At 36.4% G+C, this 26,212-nt stretch overlaps 1 protein-coding gene across 3 annotated transcripts in view; it reads right to left on the bottom strand.

The window, feature by feature from the left end:
• Window positions 1-26,212, bottom strand: part of eps15l1b (epidermal growth factor receptor pathway substrate 15-like 1b) — a 64,072-nt gene that overhangs the window by 8,502 nt on the left and 29,358 nt on the right. For all 3 annotated transcript variants that reach the window (XM_082172989.1, XM_082172988.1, XM_082172990.1), the window contains exons 17-22: window positions 23,624-23,773; window positions 21,515-21,629; window positions 20,294-20,394; window positions 16,777-16,837; window positions 13,025-13,107; window positions 10,589-10,682 (exon numbers count right to left, since the gene is read on the bottom strand). In XM_082172989.1, the coding sequence (XP_082029115.1) occupies window positions 10,589-10,682; window positions 13,025-13,107; window positions 16,777-16,837; window positions 20,294-20,394; window positions 21,515-21,629; window positions 23,624-23,773 (604 nt within the window). The remainder of the gene's footprint in view (window positions 1-10,588; window positions 10,683-13,024; window positions 13,108-16,776; window positions 16,838-20,293; window positions 20,395-21,514; window positions 21,630-23,623; window positions 23,774-26,212) is intronic.

The raw sequence follows: 26,212 nt of genomic DNA on the forward strand, positions 1-26,212 counted from the left end.
CTCTCTTATAAATACATATTTTATTACAGGATGAATCAGCATTTTTGAACGAATCTCTTGAATGAATGATTCAATGTCAAATACATTTTTTAACAGTCACTTGTCGCCACCTACTGATGTAACGATGTAATCGATACAATCTTTATTTGAAGCACAAAGTTACTTTCAAAAGGTGATTTGCTCTGTTTTGATCGCTTCTGTAGACATCAGTGGCTGCGTTTCCATTACCCTTCAAATTGCGCAAATTGAAATTGCGAATTGAAAATACGCCCAATGGAAACACGTCAATTTCGCAAAAACTCCCATTTATCGCAAAAAAGTTTACGCTCGCATGAGGTGGTTTTTCAGGCAATTCGAAAAAGAAATATTTCACAAAACTGCAATGGAAACAGTTTTTGCGCATTTACAGGTCAGCTGACGTAATGACGCGGTGTGTTTGGACAGAATACGAGACAGAGTTCTTTATTAAACTCATAAAAGACAAAAGAATTACAGGAATAATGGATTCTAAACCTCAAATAAATGCCACAATCAAGACCTCGAAGCAGAAATGAGGGAGAAACACCCAGAAACTCCTCATATGAGCCGCTCACAAATATAAGGGTCTTTCCTAGTCATTAATGCTTGGAAAACACACATACGTCTCCTTCCATTAATAATAATGGCCAGCGCGGTGGCTGAGATATACGTAAACCTACCAACATTCGTCGCCATGATTTTTGGCATGACTTATCGCGAGAGGAAAAAATTACGTTTTAGTCGCATAACATCGGTTAATGGAAACGCCGTCATTTCGCAATAGTTTTTTGTCGACATTTAGAAAAAATAATAATAATTTGCAAAAGTTTTGCGCAAATCTGTAATGGAAACACGCCTAGTGTTTATACCCGAACTCAAACATTTTATCTCAGTACTTCTGTGATCATATGGAAATGTGTAACACGGAAATAACGAAACTGTGGTTACAAAGACTGTTTCTGAAGCCGTTTCATACATGATAAGCGGTAGCGCAAAAGTAGATTTGAATGTTACGGTGTGATTTTGTCAAAGGTTTAATAGACACAGGAGAATCGTTGTCATTTAGAAATGAGATCACGAAGGAGTTTGAATCGAGATCGCGATCTTTTAACGATTAATCGTGCAGCTCTATGTAGAATTGAGTCAAAAGCAGCTGAACTTTAGTTTTCTGATTACTTATTCAAGCAAGAGCACACCTCACATGATTTGATCAAGCATTTATCAACATTTATTGTAATATAAGCACTAATAAGAGCGATGATTGGCGGTTGCAGTTCCAGTTGCTTTCATCCCGATTGTGCAATGATTCTGGATGAATGAGACATTCACAAACCGATTAAAAGGCTCAGGATGCAGGATACCCTTGATATGTATCCTGATATGTGAGAGAAAGTGACAGCAATCAAGAAACAGGTGAAAGCAAAATGTAAAAGTCAGTTTGAAAACAGTCAGGTGTGTGATTTACTTTCACATGAATTAAGCAGCTCCATTAGGCTCAAGCTAATATACATTAAAATCCCTCTGTGGTGTTTTTAATATGCTTTAAGACAAACCATGTGTAAATTCATAAGTCGACAGCATTGCTGAGTATTTTCTCTTTAAAACTGCAGTGAACCAAAGACAGTCTCAAACACACGCTTTGAAATCGCTGGTGTTTCTGACGTCACAAACTACCTTGTAACCAATCAGATCAACGTGTGATCGTCAATCAGTGGATCTCTGAGCTGAGTGAGGGAGTGGAGGCGGGGCTCATTTGCATATTCATAGAACCACGCACACTAAATGAGGCAAGGGTGTCAAGTTACATTCAAGATATTTTATGGCACGGTGATCAAATATGAGTTTTAAGGAATACAATTATTGACGACAGGGGGACTTTATGCACAAATATGCACAAATCCAAATAAAAAGTAAAATAAAAGTACATTACCAATGACATTAATTAATTTTGGTATAGCATGAAATGTACATTTATAAATTAAAATTATTCAGTGAGCTCATTGCAAAATGTGGCATCTTAAGTCAAAAAGTATACTTCAGTTTTTTCGTGTACACGAGGGTCCATGTGATGCAAATGTATGTGCGTCGCACGATTTTTGTAACCGTTATGAGATAGCCTCAACTTTAGTTTAAAATAATACAAAGAAATTTTTGTTGGTAACAACTTCCGGAGAAAAATAGCCCAGACACTGGACAAAGACGAAACTTTCTAACGTGCATGTGTCGACCGCCTACATTCACACACGCTATCAAATCGAGTATACTTTGAAATACGTTAGCGTATGCGTTAAAAAAAAACTAAATATCCTTTGGGCTTTAGAAGTCATTATAAAACTCCTGCCTATCTTTCGGAGCAGACGTCTAATTATCTTTGATTAAATGAGTGCTTTAGATCCACAGAGGCCTGTGAGTCCTGCAGTGAGACTTTTAGATCATGAGTGTAATTGAATAGATGTTAAAGGTCCAAATTCACTAGCGGTGCACCACTGCCAAGGTTTCATTTCTTCAAACTATGAGCAATATTTACAAACCATTAAAAATAGCCAACAGCAACCACAACCCACTACAATAACCTACAAGATTTATGTGAGTTGCAGAAGTGTGCAGAAGTGGTAGAAATGTGATTGAAGGGGAATCTCATGAAACCTGTCAAGAGCAAGAAGCAAAAGAAAAAACTATATATATATATATGCAATTAAAGTAATTACTGCAATTATGCATATATAATGCTTGTGAGTAAACATCATACACTGATTGTTTAATAAAAAAAAACATGTTATTACTTTAATAAGGATCAAATGATAATCAAAATTAAGAAATATATATATATATATAATGGCCATTATTTTAATTTAACATTGTGACATTATGGCAATTAAATGCATTTTATATTGTTTTATATTATTATTTATATAGTTTATATTGTTAAAGAACACATTTTATTACTTAAATAAGAATCTAATGATAATAAAAATTAAGAGAAATATATATATGAATATATATGGCCATTATTTAATTTTACATTGTGACATTATGGCAATTAAATGCATTTTATATTGTATTATATACATTTAAAAATGTTAAGTACTTGCATGTTTTATGTCAATTCAAACTTTTTAAGAATCATGGCATTACAGTATTTTTAAGGGTTGAAATTATATATTACAGTAATGATGATCATTGCGAATAATGACCAGAAATAAAATGTAAAGTTATATGTCAGTAATAAAACAGTGAGAGTTTAGGGGGGAAATGTTAAATGTCTTCATGGCCCTAAAATGATTTGACTTTGAAACATGAGTCAGGCATATTTTTGTGTGAGATTTACCTGGAAAAAAATCATCAAAGACATTTTTAAATGGTTTATAAAGGAATGATTGTAACATTTACATGCAAAACCTCTAAATCTGCACTATTAATATTCTGAAAGTGTTCAATAGGATCATTCAAAGTGAAAATGCAAAAAAAAAAGTCTGAACTGAGAAGCTATAAAGAGTCATATAAAGTAAAAATGTTCTGTATTTTGGGTGTGAGAACCTGGCATGAACATATTTAGCCAATCGTGGGAACATTGGTGCTCAGTTTAAGGGTGTGAACCGCGAACTTTAGAGGAACTCGCTTCTCTACATCTCTCACACCACTACACAGGCTTCTTGTGCCATGGAGAGGAAGAGCTTTTTTCTTTCTTAACTCAGAGATAGTAGTGAAACTACCAGCGCCCCACCCATGCCCTTTCTGTGCCTGTTATAGTAATAAACACATCACAGACAACACTAAACAATCCCCTGCATCAAACAAAAGAGAGAATTGGTGGTGTAAACACCTCGCTGTAAAGGTTATGCATCGGAATATTCCTTACTTAAGAGTGTAAACATGTGTGTTGGTGTTAGAGAGTTCATGTTCAAAACAAACAAAAACATTACTAGTGTATAATGTAAACGCTATAATCGCCCAGCTCTTTATATCTAACTTCATCTGCACACATTCAGTACTACCACATTACGTGATCTCTGATACTATCAGAGCACTCTCTCTCAGCTTTTGACTTTACTTTCAGTAACGCAAGCTCGATTTCACTCGCAGCTGCCTTCCGATTCAGAAATGTGTGCAATTCATAATTTTATTGCATTATTTTATTGGGATTCTTGGCCAGAATGCACTATTAAAGTGACCAGATTTCATGCAAATTGCTGGTTAAATTATGATATTTTGCCCTTGAGCACTTGTGCACTTTAAATCGCTTAAAACAGAAAACATCTGCACAAATTATTCATCTCAAAAGACTCAAATTTACACAAAAACGCTTTATAATAAGGTACCATAAGTTAACATTAGTTAATGCTTCATAACCTAAAATTAACTAACTAACATTATATATCAAAGAGCAATACATTTGTTATCTTTGGTTAATAGAAACACACCTGTTAATTGTTAGTTCATGTCAGCTTAGTCCATTAAATAATATTAACAGATGCAACTTTTGATTTTAATAATGTTGAAATTGATTAATAAATGCTTTAGACGTATTTTTATGTTAATGTAGTTAACTAATGTTATGAAATCTTATTGCAAAAGTGTTACTGAAGTGTTACCATTTGAAGTATCTTGGAACTTGTAGGATGAATCGCTTTGTTTTATTGTTGATGTGAGAGTTGCTTTGGACAAAAGCGTCAGCTAAATGGATAAAATGTGTCCCCTCCCTCCCCCTCCCCCCCCCCACCCCCACCCCCACCCCCACCCACTACACATCTAGTCATGGTAGAGGCCAGGTAACCACTACACCACTGATTACGCTGCAGGAAACAGTGATTGAACGCGAGGACAGACTTTGATGATGTGATTCCTAGAGCGACGCATGAAGGCGAACGGATGATTCGATGATTCTACATGTAGATGAAAATGAAAATGCACATTCCGAACTTAAATGGTTGTAATTCAAGAATGCTTTGAGATATAGATGTCAGATTGGTCTTGTTTTAAAGAAGACATTTGGCAGATTTTTGTAGAAGTGAAATAAATTAAGAAAGTGGAACAGAAAAAAAAGTTATAGAAGTTTGAGTTTATGAAAATGTACTATGTAAAAATTTTATTATTCATATTTTTATATAAAATATATATTTTCAAAACATATTGGACTCTAAAACTGCAAGAAAATCAAAGGCAAAAATCTGAACAAGTTGTGATTCAAATTTTAGGTTGATATCTCAAAAAATGAGCTTTCCGTGAGATTTTGTTTGGGCGCAGTACCGAACGTTTTCACTAGGAGACAACCAGACTCCATTACTGCGCCTCCATTTCCATATGTGGTTTGAGTGATCTGAACCATTATTTCCACAATATTCATACAATTTATGAAGTACACATCCTATTCAGAAGTAGTATGGGAAGTTTGGCAGATTTTGATATGAATTCAACCTCTAATAAACACATAAAAAGAACACGTATGTGCGCTATAGCTCGCTGCCACATCACAAATGTTGAATCTATTATTTTTTCTTTATATTTAAAATATTTTCAGACAATAATTAAAAAAAAAATTTAATGGATGTTATCTTTTGAACTCTTGGCATGAAAACAAACTGAGGTTTCTACCATTCTTTCATGATTTTTCACGTTCATCGCTATTTCAAAATAAAGGTCTGAACACGGCTTAGGAGTGTGAAAATATTCTTGTTGCAAATTGATCAATTACGACTCCTCTGTAATTAATTTTAAAAATCAGTCACCAAATAAGAAAACTAGAGATTGTAAGCTTTCAAATGATATATAGTTTGTCAAGATTACTGTTGAATATGTAATGGCTGTGGGCCAGTGACACTTAAGAGTTTAAAAGGACTACACACACACACACACTCATGTGAACATATGTACGTGTGAAAACAGACTTTCTCACGAACGCACACACAAACACTCTCTTCTGGGAAACACTCAATCATACGCTCTATTACCAGTGTACATGTTGTAATTGTTTACTCACCCTTCTGTCATTCTAATCCTGTGTATTATTACACTACTGTTCAATAGTTTGTGGTGGGTAAGATATTTAAAAATGTTTTTGTGCTCACCAAGGCTCACCAATTTATTTGATTAAAAACACAGTAAAACACACCTTCACTCATACACACACTCAGTCATCCACACTCACTCACTCACTCACTCACTCACTCACTCACTCACTCACTCACTCACTCACTCACTCACTCACTCACTCACTCACTCACTCACTCACTCACTCTCACACTCACTCTCACACTCACTCTCACACTCACTCTCACACTCACTCTCACACTCATACACTCACACTCACTCACTCATACACACACACTCACTCATACACTCACACTCACTCATATACACACACACTCACTCATACACACACTCACTCACTCACTCATACACACACACTCATACACTCACACTCACTCATACACACTCACTCATAAAAACACACTCACTCACTCACTCACTCACTCACTCACTCACTCACTCACTCACTCACTCACTCACTCACTCACTCACTCACTCACTCACTCACTCACTCACACACACACTCACTCACTCACTCACTCACTCACTCATACACACTCACTCATACACACTCACTCATACACACTCACTCATACACACTCACTCATACACACTCATACACACTCATACACACTCACTCATACACACTCACTCATACACACTCACTCATACACACTCACTCATACACACTCACTCATACACACTCACTCATACACACTCACTCACTCATACACTCACTCACCCATTCACTCTCACACTCATACACACACACTCACTCATACACACTCACTCACTCATACACACTCACACTCACTCATACACATTCACACTCACTCATACACACTCACTCATACACACTCACTCATACACACTCACTCATACACACTCACTCATACACACTCACTCATACACACTCACTCATACACACTCACTCACTCATACACACTCACTCACTCATACACACTCACTCACTCATACACACTCACTCACTCACTCACTCACTCACTCACTCACTCATACACACTCACTCACCCATTCACACTCACTCACTCACCCATTCACACTCACTCACTCACTCACTCACTCATATACACTCACTCACTCATACACTCACTCACTCACTCATACACTCACTCACTCATACACACTCACTCACTCATACACTCACTCACTCACCCATTCACACTCACCCATTCACTCTCACCCATTCACTCTCACCCATTCACTCTCACCCATTCACACTCACTCATACACACTCACTCATACACACTCACTCATACACACTCACTCATACACACTCACTCATACACACTCACTCATACACACTCACTCATACACACTCACTCACTCACTCATACACACTCACACTCACTCATACACACTCATTCATACATACACACTCACTCATACACACTCACTCATACACACTCACTCATACACACTCACTCATACACACTCACTCATACACACTCACTCATACACACTCACTCACTCATACACACTCACTCACTCACTCATACACACTCACTCACTCATACACACTCACTCACTCACTCACTCACTCACTCACTCACTCACTCACTCACTCACTCATACACACTCACTCACCCATTCACACTCACTCACTCACCCATTCACACTCACTCACTCACTCACTCACTCATATACACTCACTCACTCATACACTCACTCACTCACTCATACACTCACTCACTCATACACACTCACTCACTCATACACTCACTCACCCATTCACACTCACCCATTCACTCTCACCCATTCACTCTCACCCATTCACTCTCACCCATTCACTCAAAACGTAATGACACAAATGTAATCAAAATAGGCTGGGAAGAATGAGATGCTGCATGTCACAGCGTTTCCCAGCTGCTTTAACACAATTTGAGGCCTTTTCAGAGCAGTAATGTCAAGCCCAGAACCCTGTTGTGTTGGAAAAACACTTCACCCAAAAATAGCCCACAGGCGCACAAAAAGCATTTTCACAAGATTGAAAAACAAATAGAAAGTCACATACTATAATACTGCAGTAGAATGACAGGTTCACCTTGAACTTCCATTTATTTTTTGTTTTAAATATTCTGTTTTGCTTTGCAGAGTCAGAGCGATACACACACACACACACACACACACACACACACACACACACACACACACACACACACACACACACACACACACACACACACACACACACACACACACACACACACACACACACACACACACACACACACACACACACACACACACACACACACACACACACTTCAATGTGTCCTTGCTGAATAAAAGCATCAAATTCTTTTAGAAAAAATCTTAATAACCCCAAACGTTTGAACGGTGGTGTATATGCTTTCACTGTGTGCAAAAGAGCAGCGTGAACATTCTGCCAAACATCTTTTGTTTTCCACAGAGGAAAGAAAGTCATACAGGTTTGAATCCAACATGAGGGCGAGTAAATCTTCATTTTTGGGTGAAATATTCCTTCATGTAGACAAATAACCCTGCAGTCGTCCGTTCTGTGACTGCATGACGCTGCATTTGCTTATTATCTCATGCTAAGACGACTCTTATCTTTCCTGTCACAGCTGTCCTATGATGAGCTCACAACGCACCGATGCGTTTCGATATCGCCAAAAATGGGGAAGTGTTTGACTTTCCATTATCAGACTCACAGTGCATGATCTGTCATATTATTGAGTTTGTCGTCGTGTTATGAAATATAATGTGGGTTGTGAAATGCGGTACTGGTCTGAAGATGTTGAATTATTACTTATAAGAAAACTCGGTAACACTTTATTTTACAGTGTCCATGTTACATACGTTACATATACTTACCATAGTAATAACAGTAAATTATGCATAATTACATGCAACTAACCCCTCAACCAAACCCTAATCCTACCCTAACCCTATAGTAAGTACATGTAGTTGCTTAATATTACTCAGTACTTAAATATATAATTACACTGTAACAATGACACCTTAAAATAAAGTGTAACCGATATGTTCAATATAAATAGAGCTTTACCACAGAACATAATTCTATCATTCAGTTTGTAAAACAAGCACAAATTGTGTGCAATCATGCACTTACAATGGAAGTCCATAATGGGGCATTAAACTAGAATCTGAAAGTATCACTAATGGACATTGTATGAGTTAACTAGTAGTTGGACCAGAGAGATAAAATCTATAATCAGTTTTGCACAAAGTTATTCAGTAACTCCTGTCAGGACTATTAAACTCAATTGGTACGTGGCAAGATTAGCAGAAAAGTTTGTGATGCAAACTATTCATAATGTTGTTTACCAGTGTTGTTACTGTTAACTAAAACTATTAAAAATTTGTTTTTTACTTATTTAGTAAATTATTATTTTAAAAAAAATTTACTTTAAACGTGTAAGCTGAAGTACTAAAATGACTAGAATACTGAAATAAAAATGTATTAAAGATATACAATAATATTTAAAACAAACTAATAAAAATGACAAATCGCATGACAAAAATGGTAAAACTTTAACTAAAAAAAAAATAAAATAAAAAAATAAAAAAAAATAAAAGCTAATTAAAAATATGAATAAATACTACAATAGTATATATACTAGAATGTACATTTCCTGAAGAAAATGTGAGTGGTGCTTGCAGTGGCAAAACTCGCCACTAGGCAGATGCTAACACAATTAACATGTTGTGATACCATGATATACCACGTTTTAGCATGATTTACCACATTATAACATGATTTACCACATTATAACATGATTTACCATGTTTCTAAGATGATTTACAACAATTTGCCACATTCTAGCATGATTTATTATGATAAGTATGTTGTTAGAATGACACTAGCATGATTAACATGTTGGTAGCATTTTGCTAGCATGTTTTTAGCTAGATGATAACATGATTAACATGTTTCTTAGCATGTTTTTAACAAGATGCTAGCATGATTAACACGTTTATATAAATAATAGCAAAAAAATAATAATTTAGGAAGAATTAATAGAAGAATTTTACAAACATATTTGTGTTTTAAAACTGAGGGACAAGTTAAAGTTATTTTTTGTGTGTTCATTTTACATTGGATTTAACCTGGGAATGCTCCTGATGTTTCGGTCTGGTTAAAGCTATAGCTACAGTATTACAACTTTCTGACATTTATTCTCGATCTAGAAATAATAATAATAAATCAAGCATAAATCATAGCATCCAAAACTCATTCTAATGATCTCATTAAATATAAAGATTTTCCTCTAGATATTACAGTTATCAAATGCAGTTAGTTAATAACGTGCCGCACACAACAAGCCCTTTATATTATAATAAAATTACAATACCAGATAAAAATCTCATTCTTTTTTGACCGCATAATAAAAACAAGATGATAAAACGCATGATAAATGCATTTTTTATATAATTAAAACTCACACTCGCACACTCTCTCATGCTTATCAGATGAACTAGGTAATTAAATCACTAAATCACGAACACACATTCGTGTCGGCGGGGGTTTTCTCACCATAAGGAGGCGGCGCTGGTCTTTGTGGTCCGGGTTTCTTCGGAGGGGGGAGCGGGTACGTCGGCTTTCGGCTCATCGGCTCTAAGGTCGAACTCTGGGAACGCACACAAATCACAACACAGAGTTGATAATCACACACACACACAAATTAAATGCTTATTGCATATTGCAAAGTATAAACTGCCTATATTTTCTAGTATGGGACCCCTTTTCACTTTTCCAGGTTTCTCGAAATGGAATTAATCATAAGCCCTTATCCGGACGGGACTAGTGTAACAATGAGAGAGGAGGGGTAAAGTAATAATCACCAGAGCTTCTCTGTGATTTTAGTCCTGTCTGAATGTGCATCTCAGTGATCATCACGGACAATGTCAGTAAAGATTACGGCGACTTTAACGTTCAGGAAAAAAGGTCCGGAAAAATGACCTCAGGTGATACTAATCCCGTGTGTACGTAAATATTTCGTCATTTCCTGTTAAAAGTAGTTTTCCGCGGTTTTTCCAAGTATAGAGACGCTTGAAAAGTCATTCAAGTTGCATTCGAGACGCTGGGACGAGTCTGTGGCAAAACTCAAGTGTTTCACACACACCATTCAGATCAGAGAGAAGATCGACAGCACTTGTTAGAGGCACGAAACATCTTTTAGCGTTAGATAAGAGCCTTTTACCAACACAATCCAATCTGAAGATAATTAATACATCGTTTGACCGGACATAACTGTTTTATATATATATATATATAAATATAGGTTATATGTGTTTGTGCACGTGATATCAGGAAGCAGCGTAACACACACATGATGACAGGAGTGACGGCGGTGTGTAAATCGAGTTACTCTCCCACTTCTGCTAGTTTTACTGAGATCTCTAATCCCGTGCGAATCGGCCATTAATATTACAGACGTCCTGTGGTAAAATTACATCACTCCATCTACCCTTGTGAAGTTAATCCCGTCCGAAGAGGGCTATAGTAAGGTAAACTTCTATGGTGGTGAACGGACACTACGACAAATTAAATTGTGTTTCTATGACGTTACAAAAGAGGAAAAAATATTGAGATTGATTACACTGGTCAGAAGAGAGAAAGAGGTCAGATTTGCGGTCACTTCCTCTGCCGTTGTAATGGAAACACTCACACAGCAGCGTTAGCTAGTTTTTATTTTATTTAATACCACAAAGTTTAGTGTTATACTGCACATAAGTGACCCTATTATGTTTTCAGGATATTGCCTTACATTTGGTGTGTATATAGCTGTATAGTGACTGTAATAAAGCTGTTTGTGAGGGTAAAAGTTCTGCAGAGTTTTAAAGATCAAAGTGCAGATCAATTGAGTTCTTGTCTCCCAACCAATCACAACCGACTGGGCCATCTGACCAATCAGAGCAGAGTAGACACCAATCACAACAGACTGGGCCATCTGACCAATCAGAGCAGAGTAGACCAATCACAACAGACTGGGCCATCTGACCAATCAGAGCAGAGTAGACCAATCACAACAGACTGGGCCATCTGACCAATCAGAGCAGAGTAGACCAATCACAACAGACTGGGCCATCTGACCAATCAGAGCAGAGTAGACACCAATCACAACAGACTGGGGCCATCTGACCAATCAGAGCAGAGTAGACCAATCACAACAGACTGGGCCATCTGACCAATCAGAGCAGAGTAGACCAATCACAGAAGACTGGGCCATCTGACCAATCAGAGCAGAGAAGACCAATCACAGCAGACTGGGCCATCTGACCAATCAGAGCAGAGTAGGCTTGTAGAAAGGCGGGGTTTAGAGACCGAATCTTTTATCGAACCGTTTCAGACACTGTGAGAAATTAGCTAATGCTGCAATGTATATTATGAGAAAATTAAAGTGTTTTTTGACCTTGGATGCATGTAAACCTGTTGTTGTAAGAGACTCCAAAACAAAATAAGGAGACTTAAATAAGGAGAGAGAGAGAGAGGCCGAGAGAGAGAGAGAGAGAGAAAATGTAATTTATATTAATAACTATGGATATGTGTCATCACAAGTCTGTGAAAAGGGTCCATGAACACTTCAAACTGTTGTATGCTTAGATTGTCACATGAACTGCAAGTTTGCAATGCAAGTTTAAGTGACATCTATACTGGAAATTAATGTTTATTTAGCATGTTTAAGGCACTTTTGTCAAAAATGGTGCGCATTGCATTGTGGGATACACTAATCGAATGCAGAATGCTCTGGTTGTCTCCTGCACATTTTGATAAATGTTACAGATATTCCACGAATTTAAACTTTACATACTGCTCATAGTATGCTTAATTCCTACTATAAAACATGCAGTATGCCATTTTCCTTTATCAAACTGAGTAATATCAACTTCAGTTTCCCAAATTCAGTGTAAACTCATCGAGTTTACATCGATCTGAATGAACTATTGCAGATTTCTCTCCTGAACGTACCTTTGACATTTGAGAAAAATCAGCAAAACCACCTTTCCCTCCAAACGAGTCGCCACTGAACGGGTCTGACGCAGCAAACGGATCTGTTTATGAAAGAGAGAGAGAAAGCACAAGCACATTTTATGGATTTGATGGAAACATCTGACCGTAATAACCGGCAACGTTTCAACCCACTGCAAATCCTCAGCTCTGTCTTTAACTGAAGAGATCGGGGGGAACAACACAGGTGCTATTTTAAGAGAGCGTGGCTTGTATGTGGCCAGTGTTTCTCTTTTTCCATGACTTTTTAGCTCCTGAAAAGTGCACATTTTGTTTTCCATCTGCAGCGTGACGTATGTTTCTGATTAACTAATGACGCCGTTATGAAGGGTCACTGTGCATGAAAGAGCCATTCCTACTTTGCAGTGCACAGGGGCCGGTTTCACAAAGCTATTTTAGACCGGTCTATAGTGTTAGGACAAGTCTAAAATTCGACTGTTTCACAAAAATAAAGACAAAATTAGACACCTTACCCCCAGGCTAACTTAGGTCTCTCTGTTACCTTGGCAAACCAGCAGTAACAATCAGTTACATTACAAACAGCCAAAAGAAAAGGGAAAATGGCTCATAATTTAAACATTTCTTCTTGTTACTACATTCTCCGCTAAATTTCCCCAAGTAAAATGTCCTTGTCACTGTTATCCTCCTCCAACAAACACATATCTTCCACTGGGGTAAACTGCACTGAGCGGCTGAATGCGCTTACTCGATCCGCCATGTTTTTTTTGTTTTGAAAAGTGTCTTATTTTACCCAGAATGCATTGCAGTGTAGTCCTCCTTAAGATAGTCAGAGTCTTAAGTGCTTTGTGCAACGGTCTGATTTAGATGTCTATCTGAAGTCTGACTATCTACTATATCTAAGCCATAGTCAAAGTCTATCTTTGTGAAACCGGCCCCTGGTCTTAATATAGCGAATTAAAACAAATTACAATCACAGGTGACACTTTTATAGAAATATTGAAGTATTCCACATATTTCTATTTCTTCATTTTTCAAAGTTTTCTTGGAAATACTGTTTTAACAAAAGCCAGTTCCTTCATGACATCATCCTCTAGTAGGAAGTGAAGTCATTTTAGAGGGAAAACAACATCACAAACAACAGTACTGTCAATAGACCTGATGAATTATGGCATGTTGTTTTGTTTTGTTTGCTGATTTGTGTCTCTAAAACATTCGTCATGTTGGATAAAATTACACCAGTTAGTTTGACAATATAAATGTTATTTCCAGCCTGTTTATTTTCATCCTGTAATCTAGAGATTACTCTAAAGTTTCAAAATATATATATTTTTAATGCTCATGTTCACCAAGACTGCATTTGTTAGATAAAAAAATACAGTAAAAAACGTAATACTGTGAAATTTAATTACAATAGCATCATTACGCCAGTCTTCAGTGTCACATGATCCTTCAGAAATCAGTCTAATATGTTGATTTGCTGCTCAAGAAACTTTTCTCATTATCAAATGATGAAAACACAGAGTTCATAAAAACAATTTTCAGGATTCTTTGATTAATAAAAAAAAGCATTTATTTGAAATACAAATCTTTTGTAACATCATAAACGTCTTTACTGTCGCTTTAATGCATCCGTTTCGTCCTAAAATTAAAACGCAAGCTGCATATTAATTTTATAAAAGCTACAGAGTTCAAAAGGTTCATGACAGGAATGACCCAAATATGAACAACAAATAAGACGTGTGTTATGAAGAGCGAAAAAAGACAAGCTATTGTACGTCGGCCTGTTTGCTGTGAGAAAGCTGAGCTAGTAAAACACATGCGAGTTTCCTGCATGCATCTGTAAGTGTGAGACCACTAACAGCTCAGAACACACTCTTCTTGTGTTCCCGTAAAAAGAGTTATTTCAGGAGCACGTCAGTCTGCTTGTTTCCCATAAATTAACCCCGCTTCCTCCGACGGGACGCGCAGAAAGAGCTTACCTGTTCACTGTGTGAGGTGGACGTGAGGAAAACAAGACCGGGAGAGGGAGAGGGATAGGGAGAGGGATAGGGAGACAGGGAGAGAGAGAGAGAGAGAGAGAGAGAGGGAGGGAAAGAGAGAGAGAGAGAGAGAGAGAGAGAGAGAGAGAGAGAGAGAGAGAGAGAGAGAGAGAGGGGGAGAGAGAGAGAGAGAGAGAGAGAGGGGGAGAGAGAGAGAGAGAGAGAGAGAGAGAGGGGGAGAGAGAGAGAGAGAGAGAGAGAGAGGGAAAGAGAGAGAGAGAGAGAGAAAGAGCGAGAGAGAGAGAGAGAGCGAGAGAGAGAGAGAGAGAGAGAGAGAGAGAGAGAGAGAGAGAGAGAGAGAGAGAGAGAGAGAGAGATTCCTGACACTCTGACTTTTCCGTTATTTAACAAACAAAGCGTTCCCTGTTCGGACGGATGCTATTTTCGGAAAGCCTGTACGTAAACGCGCTATTAATAGAATCACTCCACTGGAAATTGAGGCAGTGCCTCAAAATAAAAAACGTTGACCACTACCTTTTAAAAATAAAATTATGAAACATCTCATTTTTTCATAAGATAATACATTCTGTATGATTTACTGAAGCCCTTCAGTGTAAACGCAAACACTTTTCCCGCCAAGATTCCTCTAAATGTAACCATTATTACAGTGTCCAATCAGAAAGTGGCTAGCAGGACTCGGGTAAAAGTTGCATCATGACACTATACGGTTATAAATAGGAATGTTTACTTTACTGCTAAAGTATTTGTGTGTTTATTACGGCTCTATCTTTGATCTGCTCACTGAACTGTGCATCACTCCAGTGCTAAGACCTGCTAGCTTCCTTTAACAGACGAACAGATGAAAAGATGAAAAGATTAGGAGGAGAAGAACAACAACAACAAACAGAGAGATGTGGTGCAACATTTCCACGAAAAATATTTTATCTCTGAAACAGACATGATTTTGTTTGATGCTTCAAATGATTATACACTACTGGTCAAAAGGTTGGAATAATTATGTTTTTTTTTTTGTTTTTTTTAGGAAGTCTTAAAAAATATGAAGTATTATGAATATGAAATATTATTATTACGATTTAAAAATGGCTGTTTTCTATGTGAATATATAGCAGATTGTAATTTATTCCTGTGATTAAAGCATTACTCCAGTCTTCAGTGTCACATGATCCTTCAGAAATCATTCTAATATGATGATTTGATGCTCAAGAAATATTTCTGATTATTATCAATGTTGAAAAAAGTATTATTTTTGTAGAAACCGTGATATATTTATTTTTATCAGATTTTTGATGAATAGAAATTTCAAAAGAACAGCATTTATTTTAATTTTTTTTTATAAAACATTTACATAAATGTCTTCACTGTCACTTTTGATCATTTTTAATGTGTCCTTGCTGAAGAAAATGGTGTTTCACGGTTTCCACAAAAATAGGAAGCAGCACAACTGTTTTAAACATTGATCAAATGACACATCAGCATATTCGCATATGATTTCTGAAGGATCATGTGACACTGAAGACCGGAGTAATGATGATGAATGAGTTGGTGAACATACGACACTTCTTTTCAAAAACATTGAAAAATGAATTATTCCAAACTTGTACTTTGAATACTAGTCTAGTTTAATGAGTCATCTATAAGTAATTCACTGGTATTCTGACTTCATGAACCATGTGATCCATTTGATGAGCGATGGAAGATAGGGACGAGCTCGCTATACATCCAGAAGCGGCCGAAATGAACACCATACCGTACCTGAGTCTTTAGGTTTGGGACTCTTCAATGTCTGGCTGATTCTCCCGCTGAAGGGACTGGCCTGCGGGGAAGAGACATTCAGATTCAGATTCAGATTGTTTTATTTAGTGCCATGTCAGCATTCAAAGCTATTTTCATGGCAAACATTCCATTACAAAAACACAAATATTATATAAATACAATAAAAACCAAACAAACAAAAGCAGCAAGTCATATTATACAAGATTTTCTAAATTAACATATGATAAAAAAAAACAAAAGTTTATATAGCTGCGAGCAGCGATGACGGGCCCAATACACTCAAAATATTCCACACCAAATCCTTTAAATTTTATGATTTTCAGAACAGAACATTACAAAAAATTTATTAAAAAAAAATCTGCCATAATCTAAGGAAGGAATAATCATAATCTAATCGGAAGGAATAATCATAATCTAATTTTAAGGAAGTAAGTCCTTAAGGCGAGACACTACAGGTGAATAGGGTAAACATTTTAACTAGCAGATTATCACCATGAAACTTGCCCAGTTGATTACCTACATTAAGATGAGAAAAAAAATTTATTACATGTTTTCTGTAATTTAATGTTTAAATATGCAAATTGGGCATTATCTAATTAAATATGCACTAATTTGCATATATAAAAAAAAAAACGAAATCTGAGTATTGGATAAAGCCAGGTTCAAAATTATTTTTTCATTGTGTTCACATATTAGATGGGGGAAAAAATTACAGAGGGATTTATGGATGTCTACTTTTGTTATCCTGTAAATCAAGAATATACTGTCAAAAGCCTTCAAGAAAAAAATTGCCTTATATAAATCAGGCTAGGAATAATATATTTACAAATCCCTCTGTAAATGTCTTCATAATATAACTAGGTACAAGACTGGAAAGTGTGGTGTATAGAGGTGCTACTGAAGTGGAAGTTTCGGACTTGGGGTATGAGAGAAAGGTCATTTTGAGAAAACGGGCTTTAAAGATTTATATCAGCCAATGAGATTGCGCATTTAGAGATAAATCCCCCCTTTTACTTTCACGATTGGTTGCTGATAAAAAGGAAATGGCCATATTTGGATCCGACAGCATTGTACAGGAGAGAGAGAGCTTTCTAACGGTGTATGTGATGACTTAGAAAGCCAACTTTTTTAGAATTTATGAGAAATCTACAGACGCAAACAGACAAAGTGTAGTAAAATAAAGACCTAAATGTGTATTTCGGACTTTTCACCACCACAAGTCTGAAAGAAGACATGTTATTGAAGACAAATATCCCAAAATCTATGTTCTTGCCTGCCGTGTCTCGCCTTAAGTCAGGTAACTTCATAAAAGAGCATTCTACTTGTATTAAGTCCAGGACAATCTAATAAAACATGTTTAACAGAGAGGGGAATCTTACAAAACATGCCGGGGAAGAGAGAAAGAGTGAGATAGAAACCACAGGGCATCATGGGAATGACAGAGCACTAACTGTAAGGTATCTGGCAAAGTACAACATGACATGGCGTTTTGTCCGTTCATTGACACGACAGCAGCTTTTGGGGGCCTGACATTTTTTTAATGGTTTTCAAAGAGCAAGTTTTTGACAATTATACTGTTATCGCAGAGGTGGACAGTAACAAAGTACATTTACTTGAGTACTGTACTTACTCTTTTTGAGTATCATTCTGTACTTTACTTTTTCTGGAAGCTTTTTACTTTAACTTCCCTACATTTCTGTCAAGGCCTTTGAGTAGTCAGTCAGTGGATGATTTTGGTTGGAAATGAAAGTCAGATTGACGTCAACATCCGACATCGGACAGACGTTGGATTTTGGTCGTCAGAACCCCGACTGATGTTGGTTTCTGACGTCAACCCGTCTGTCCAACGTTGGAGATTAACGTCAATCTGACGTTGGATTCTGACATCAACCTGATTTTCATTTTCAACTTTGGGTTTGGTCTTCTAAACGCGAATTTGACATTGTTTTGGAGCACACTAGCTTATAGATAACAGTAACACTAGCTTATAGATAACTGTAACACTAGCTTATAGATAACAGTAACACTAGCTTATAGATAACAGTCAGTAAGGCTGACATATTCATACTAAAAGCCAAAAAACTTTAAATAGGGATTTGTGGGATCAATATTTGAGGGAACAGCCATTTTGGTGTCCGAAACCATGTGGACGTTATTGAGTCCATTTATTCAATCTCACATTCAATCCCACACTACTGGAACTGTGTTCTAGAAATAAATCTGATATTGATATGAGGGTAGGCAGGCATAGATTCAGAGGCATAAGGTACTGCAAGTATTACATACAACAATGCAACAATAATAAAACAATGCATTGACATTTTCTTTTTACTTCTAATACTTAAAGGGATACTTCACCTCTGGAAAGATGAATGTGCATTTAAAATGGGTCATTTATGTAGAAGAATTGTTAAATTATTTTAGAATTTTGAGCTTTCTAGACTGAGAAAAGCCAGAAAATGTATTTTTGGCTTATGTGGATGAAAGACAACAACTCCCAGAATGTACTTGCTTTCGCTGCCCTAGGAGGCCACTCCCAAGCCACACCTACCGGTAAGAGAACGCAGTTTAAAACAACAAGGTTAGGCTACTAGTGAGTCTCCGAGACGATTTCGAGATCGCCCAAAATGTCCGGGATTCGGCTTTTGCGTTCTACAGTCGCCATTCATCATGTTTACTGTGGCGAGCAGGACGAGGCTGAGGGCCGTGAGAGAACGGCGCGAGGCCGGTGGCGTGATTACTGAGACGCACCGGTCTCGTATCTCTCACGGAGGAGCGGGAATTTTCTTAGCAATGTTAAAATGCACATCAACCGATCACTTGTTTAGCGTTCATGTAAACACTACATTCAGATTCACCAATCGGAATGAATTCAGCTAGATTGAAACAAAAGGTGTGCATGTAAACAATGAATGGCGACTGCAGAAAGCAAAAGCCGAATCCCGGACATTTTGGACGATCTCGACGGCCGGACATGTCCGGGGAAAAGAGGATGGTAACCCCTACTACTCAGCTTTCTCCACAGAGCAAGAGCCTGTTAGCTTAGCTTCAAAAGATGGCTGACACTATGTGTACATTCTGTGAGTGAGATCCCTCCCTCTATGAACGGGTTGAACACATGCGGGACAGCCCCTCCTACTGGCTGTAGTCTCTCGCCTCTGGCCAAAAAATCCTCCGATGACGCAAAATGACGAATTGAACACACACATGCGTATTATGTGTTCATACGGTATGCGCAAATACTTGACTCACACAGTACAAAATTCCTAGATATTTTACTGTTTTATAGTCTAGGGTCACCTGGTAGTGAACAAAAACAATTCATATTATCAAATAAAAAAAATATATAAAGTACATGATTCCACACAGAAATCATGCTAAAATACACTATTTTGTCGAAATATTGTGGAGGTAAGAAAAATGTACAATAGAATGTACAAAAACACATACTTTTTGATACAAGATGCTCCCAGATTTCCAGTATTTTTTATATTACCTTGAATTGACTCGAGGAACTTTCACCAAAGGGATCAGAACTAGTGAACGGGTCTTTGAAGGGGTCGTTCTGTTTGAATGGATCTCCTCCAAACGGATCAGCTAGAGAACAATAATACACACACACAAATGTCAGAACACCCACAGCAACCCTATAATTTTTTCTTTTAAATCATTCAGAAACCATTTTATAAGTACTGCTTATTTACATCCAGTGGCCTAAACAAGGCAAGTCACGCTTAAATGTCGAACTCTCATTGCATTTAGATAAAATATCAAAAGCAAGTTCAATCTGCAAACAAATAATGCTAGAGCAAATGATGCTAGCAGTTTAATATTCTGGATGAGGGGTTCGTTCAAATCCGAAAACCTAAACCATAGTAATAGAGATGCTTGCCTTAGCAAACACTTCTAAGGATAAATAAATAATAAATAAACAAATTAATAATAAAATTTTTTTTTTATAAAATGTTTTTTTTTATTGATTTATTATTAATAATTAATTAAAAATAAATCGAATTATTTATAATTGAAATGAATTAAATTATTATTTACTAATAAAAGTAATTAAGGTATAAATAAATAATTAATAATAAATAAATAAATGACATTAATATTAATTAATAAATGAAAGTAATAAAATAAATAAATATGAAAATTAATTAATTAATTAAAAATAAGATAAATGATTAAAGATAAATATATAAATGAATAAATATATGAATGAATGAATGAATAAATAAAAAATAAAAATATTTAACTATAAAATATTTTAAAAAGCAGGATTTAATTAAACACTTTGTTTCAGAAAATAAATCATAAAATACTTCACAGACACTTTCTATGAATCAGGTCATCACTAATAAATTAAATTAATATGAATTAATAAATGAAAGTAATAAAATAAATATGAAAATTAATTAATTAACTTAAAATAAATGAATAAATAAATAAATAAAATATTTAACTGTATAAAATATCATTTTAAAAAGCAGGATTTAATTAAACACTGTTTCAGAAAATAAATCATAAAATACTTCACAGACACTTTCAATGAATCAGTTCATCATTTGGACTCTAGTTCCATTAAATGAACTGATTCGCTAAAAATGTGACTTGAACAGTCTAACCATTTAAGTTAGTAACAATGCTAACTTTCAGTCCTACTGAACACTGAATATAGCACACATTGCTAGATGTATTAAGGTCTAGTACAGCCCACCTTTACTGAAAGGGTGACTTTTGAAGGGGTCTTCGATCTGAAAGGGGTCTGCGTTCAGGCCTTGAGAGCTGGAACTGTTAAACATGGCCATCCTGGACTTAACCAGCGAATCCTCCTGAAACACACACAGCATTCAGCTCGTGTTTGCTCTGCTCCTCTGACTGCGGGGAAAATATTATCATTGTAATGAGTATGAAGAGGGCATCGTTCAGCTCCTCATTTCCCGTGCTGGATCTTCTGATGTGCGAGGAAAGAGTGAGCTGTTTGACTGTGCGACAGTGGGTCAGTGTGTGGCATAATTACCTTAACAATAACAAGAGTAAAGGCACTCTGACGGGTATGTGCGTGGTGTTGTGTGTGGTTACTCTTTAACCTTTCTATGGGAGGCCAAGCTAAAGTTACTTTAAATGTCAACAAACAAGTCATTTCCTTCATAATTAAAGGATTATTCTAGGTTCAATACAACTACCAATAGAGGTGCATTACTGTAAAGGTGATTAAGTTATCAGTAAGTTATTAATGATCAGTTTTTAGGCTTTGTTTTTTACTAAGGCACTTTGTAAATGACTTTTTACCCCTTAATTTGTAGAAACAAGTTTACAGTAAATACACAGATAAACAGAGTTTCCCAAACTTTTGACTATGACTTTACAAGCCATGCATTATTACTGCATATGGAAAAATCATTTTTAGCCAATTCAATATTTTATAGATTTGCATGGATGGAAATCTCAATTTAAAAATTTTAATTGACACTTTTTCCCCCATGAGGCCTGTTTAAATAATGGAAATAATGTTAATTGTAATTTTACTTTAGTAACAGTTTTTGCAGACAAATTTTTCTTGAATCAATAGTTCTTCATTATTAATTAAATTTGTTCATAATGGCATATCATTTCGGTCAACGGCAATGTTGTTACTGCTAACTAAAACTATTAATAATTTTTTTAATTAGTTGAAAATGGGCTGAAATAAAATATAAATGTTTATATATAAAAAATATATATATATTCACAAAATCAGAAATGTGGCATTGGCAGCTAACTTAAGTGAAATAAGTTTGTTTAAACAAATATTTTAAAATTTAAAATATAAAATGCCAGTGGGTGGGGCCTATGATGCGGTGATGTATCGCCATCATAGATCTCGCAAAATTGAAACGAGATGTTTTTGGAGCTTGATTAAATAAATGATTTGTTTATAATGAGGAGGTAATGGTACAAAGACCTCTTATATGTCAAAAGACCAAGTTTGATTTCACCCATTTTATTTCACGACCTGCAAAAAAAAAAAAAAAAAAAAAAAAAAAAAGCAAACCTGGATACTTTTTGCTTGGTTTCGCTCAAGACCACCAATCTGAAGCTGAAGCAACCTTTATCGATTTAAAGTTTTACCTGTATCTCTCAAAATCAGGTGCACTTAAAAGGGTGGTATAATGCCCTTTTCACAAGATGTAAAATAAGTATCTGATGTCCCCAGAGTGTGTGTGTGAAGTTTTAGCTCAAAATACCCCACATATATTTTTATATAGCATGTTAAAATTGTCACTTTTTGAGGGTGAGCAAAAACGCACCGTTTTTGTGTGTGTCCCTTTAAATGCAAATGAGCTGCTGCTCCCGGCACAGGGGAGCTTCAAGAGCTCGTGTTCTTTTACCTCACACACACATGCACTGAATATTTCAAAAACGTTTAGCCTTTTATGTTCAAAACGGAGTCAGAAAGATGGAGAGACTCGAGAAGAAGTGACAACATGTAGACAACATTTCTGAATGGTTAGTTGATGAATTTATGCAGCTTATGTGTAGATATCTTCTAGTCATTGATTATGTCTTGATAATCTATAAATCGTGTTCCGGGGGCGGGGTTTATGTAAATTCTAGGGTTGGTGATGTCACTAACCCGGGAGGAATGTGGTGTAGTCTCTACCAGCCGTTTGTTGTAGTCCTTAAAAAAACAATTTCTTTAAAAGCAAACATCTCCCTTTGCTTTGAACTTTGAGCGTCGTAACTTTGCAGATGTTGTTTATGCTCAAACAGCAACATTACACACTAACTAAAGTTAGAAAACAACATGATCAAGAGATTTCTGAAGCGTGCCGTGACTCCTGACCTTGGCATCAACGCTGGAGCTTTCCTCAGAGATGAGCTGGTCCAGTTCGGCCAGGCTGATCTTGCTGTCGCTGAGAGCTGTGTTGTAGCGCTCGATAGTCTTATTAAGGTCCCGCTGGGTGTCCTGTATCTCGCTGAGCTCACTGCGTGTCTGAGGGAACAAGATCACAATAGAAACGTCACTTTACAAGTACTCTTATTCATGCAAATTGCTTTTAAAGCATTTAAGCATGATAAGACACAAAAGAGAACGCAATGCAGTACTGGAGCGCATCTGTGAATCTCCTGACTGTGAGACACACACACACACACACACACACACACACACACGCTTCAGACGGTGTTTGAAAGGACAAAAACACACACAATTGTGACCCTGGACCACAGAACCAGTCACATGGGTACATTTTTTTTAATTGAGATTTATACATCATCTGAAAGCTGAATAAAGCTTTCCATTGATGTATGGTTTGTTAGGATAGGACAATATTTGGCTGATATACGACTATTTAAACATCTGGAATCTGAGGGTGCAAAACAATCGAAACATTGAGAAAATCTCCTTTAAAGTTGTTCATTTATGTTCACGATTGTGCAGCATTCACTCACAAAAATAAATGTTTTGTATATTTATGGTAGGAAATGTACAAAATGTCTTCATGGAACATGATCTTTACTTAATATCCTAATGATGTTTGGCATAAAAGAAAAATCTATAATTTTGACCCATACAATGTATTGTTGGCTATTGCCACAAATATACCCGTACGACTTATGACTGGTTTTGTGATCCAGGGTCACATTTATGCCAAAATGCCCATTTTGTTCTCGCAAGCAAGTTCATGTAACATATGTAACAAAGACACTGTAAAATAAAGAGTTACCAAAGATGCCATTAAATAATTAAGGCTACTTAAATACTAGATGTTTCTCCTGATTAGGGATGGGTATTGATAGCCTGGTAATACCAAACTCTGCTACTTCGCTTTGCTTCGTAGACAGATTCTGGCATATCATAATTGAAAAGCGTTTTCTTTCTCGCGGGGGGGCGCTTGTCTGAAGTTTTAAAATCATTGGTTACCAGTAAGCCAATCACATAACGTTTGGTTATGGCGTGTGTTATGCGCCTGTTCAGCCGCATCTAACTTCCACTGTAAACAAATGTATGATGCGAAAACAAAACCATCGAGCGAAATACCGGAGTGAACATGGCTGTGAACGACTTTTGCAGATTATGTGAAGTAAATCTACGCATCCACGGTACAATCAGCGTCTACGTCACGGCTCTCAGCCCGCCCTCTGTTCGTTGATTGGCCGGTTGTTTTCAGGCCGGAGGAAAACGGAAAGCTATGACGCTGTCTCAGACTGAGTACAGAAGCGAAATGAAATTGAGCAGAAGTACGAAGTCTGACGTAGTCAGGCTAGGGTATTGACACAAATTTCACAATTCGATTAGATTTCGATTCACAAGCTTGCAATTCGATTCGATTCGATTCAATATTGATTATTTTGGATATCAGGTACAATACATGGCAAATTTTCTCAATAAAAACAAATCGCTTAACTAATGCTGTACTATGGGAGTCAGTTGTAGCCTACTATAATGTTGAAGGTAAACTGATTTGTAGCTATACAAACACTTCGATTGCACTTTTATTTATTTGTATAATAAGAAAGTTATATGAAATATAAACATTTAAATGGTGGCTGTCATAAAAACTTGCCAGATTTATTCAAACATGCAATAAATACTGAAGAACATTAAAAATTATAATGAATATGTAATATGGAGCATATATTTAACAAAATGCTCCTCTCTAGAGTTAATTTTTCCAGCTGACTAATGAGTTTATGGTCCCTGGATATGGTTTTTCTGAGGTAAATGTGACGTTACATGACACTGTTTACAAGCTGTTTTACTGACGTCTTTCCACGGTTGAAACACAGATTGAGCGACTCCACGTCACATGATACGGATGTTCACACTTTCAGATGCTCATTCATGTTTATCTCGCGCTGTAACTGGTATTATTAAGGCGGAAGAGAAGATCATGTGCTTCTCTAGAGTTGAGCCAGAGCGATCTCACGCCACATCGCCGAAACTGTTTATGTTTTTGAATTTCGTAAGAAAATGGACTTAATTTGAAATGTAAGACTTTATTTCATATCAAAAGTAACAAAGCACAAAGATTACTGCGATTTATTGGATGGGACGCGGCGCTACAATGTTACATTCATTCATCAACTGAAAACAGGATGACTAATCGATTCTTGAGATTTAAGAATCGATATCGGTTCGTTAAAAATGAGAATCAATTAATATCGAGAAATTGATATTTTTTACCCAGCCCTATTAAATACTAGACTTTGTGTTGTTTGTACATTAATCTGGAGATTAAATGTGAAATTATTACAATATAAAAATATGTTAGGAGCGATTATGTGCGCTTAATTTAGTAGATTTTTTTTTAAATAATCGATCGACAGCACTAATATCAATGTAATTATACCATCAACAAACAAATGTAAAATAAGAAATAAATCTTTTTTCGGTTTTGGGTTTCGGCCGTGCATCCAGAATTATCATTTC

This window comes from Leuciscus leuciscus (assembly GCF_965113295.1).
Source record: "Leuciscus leuciscus genome assembly, chromosome: 6".
Classification (NCBI taxonomy): domain Eukaryota; kingdom Metazoa; phylum Chordata; class Actinopteri; order Cypriniformes; family Leuciscidae; genus Leuciscus; species Leuciscus leuciscus.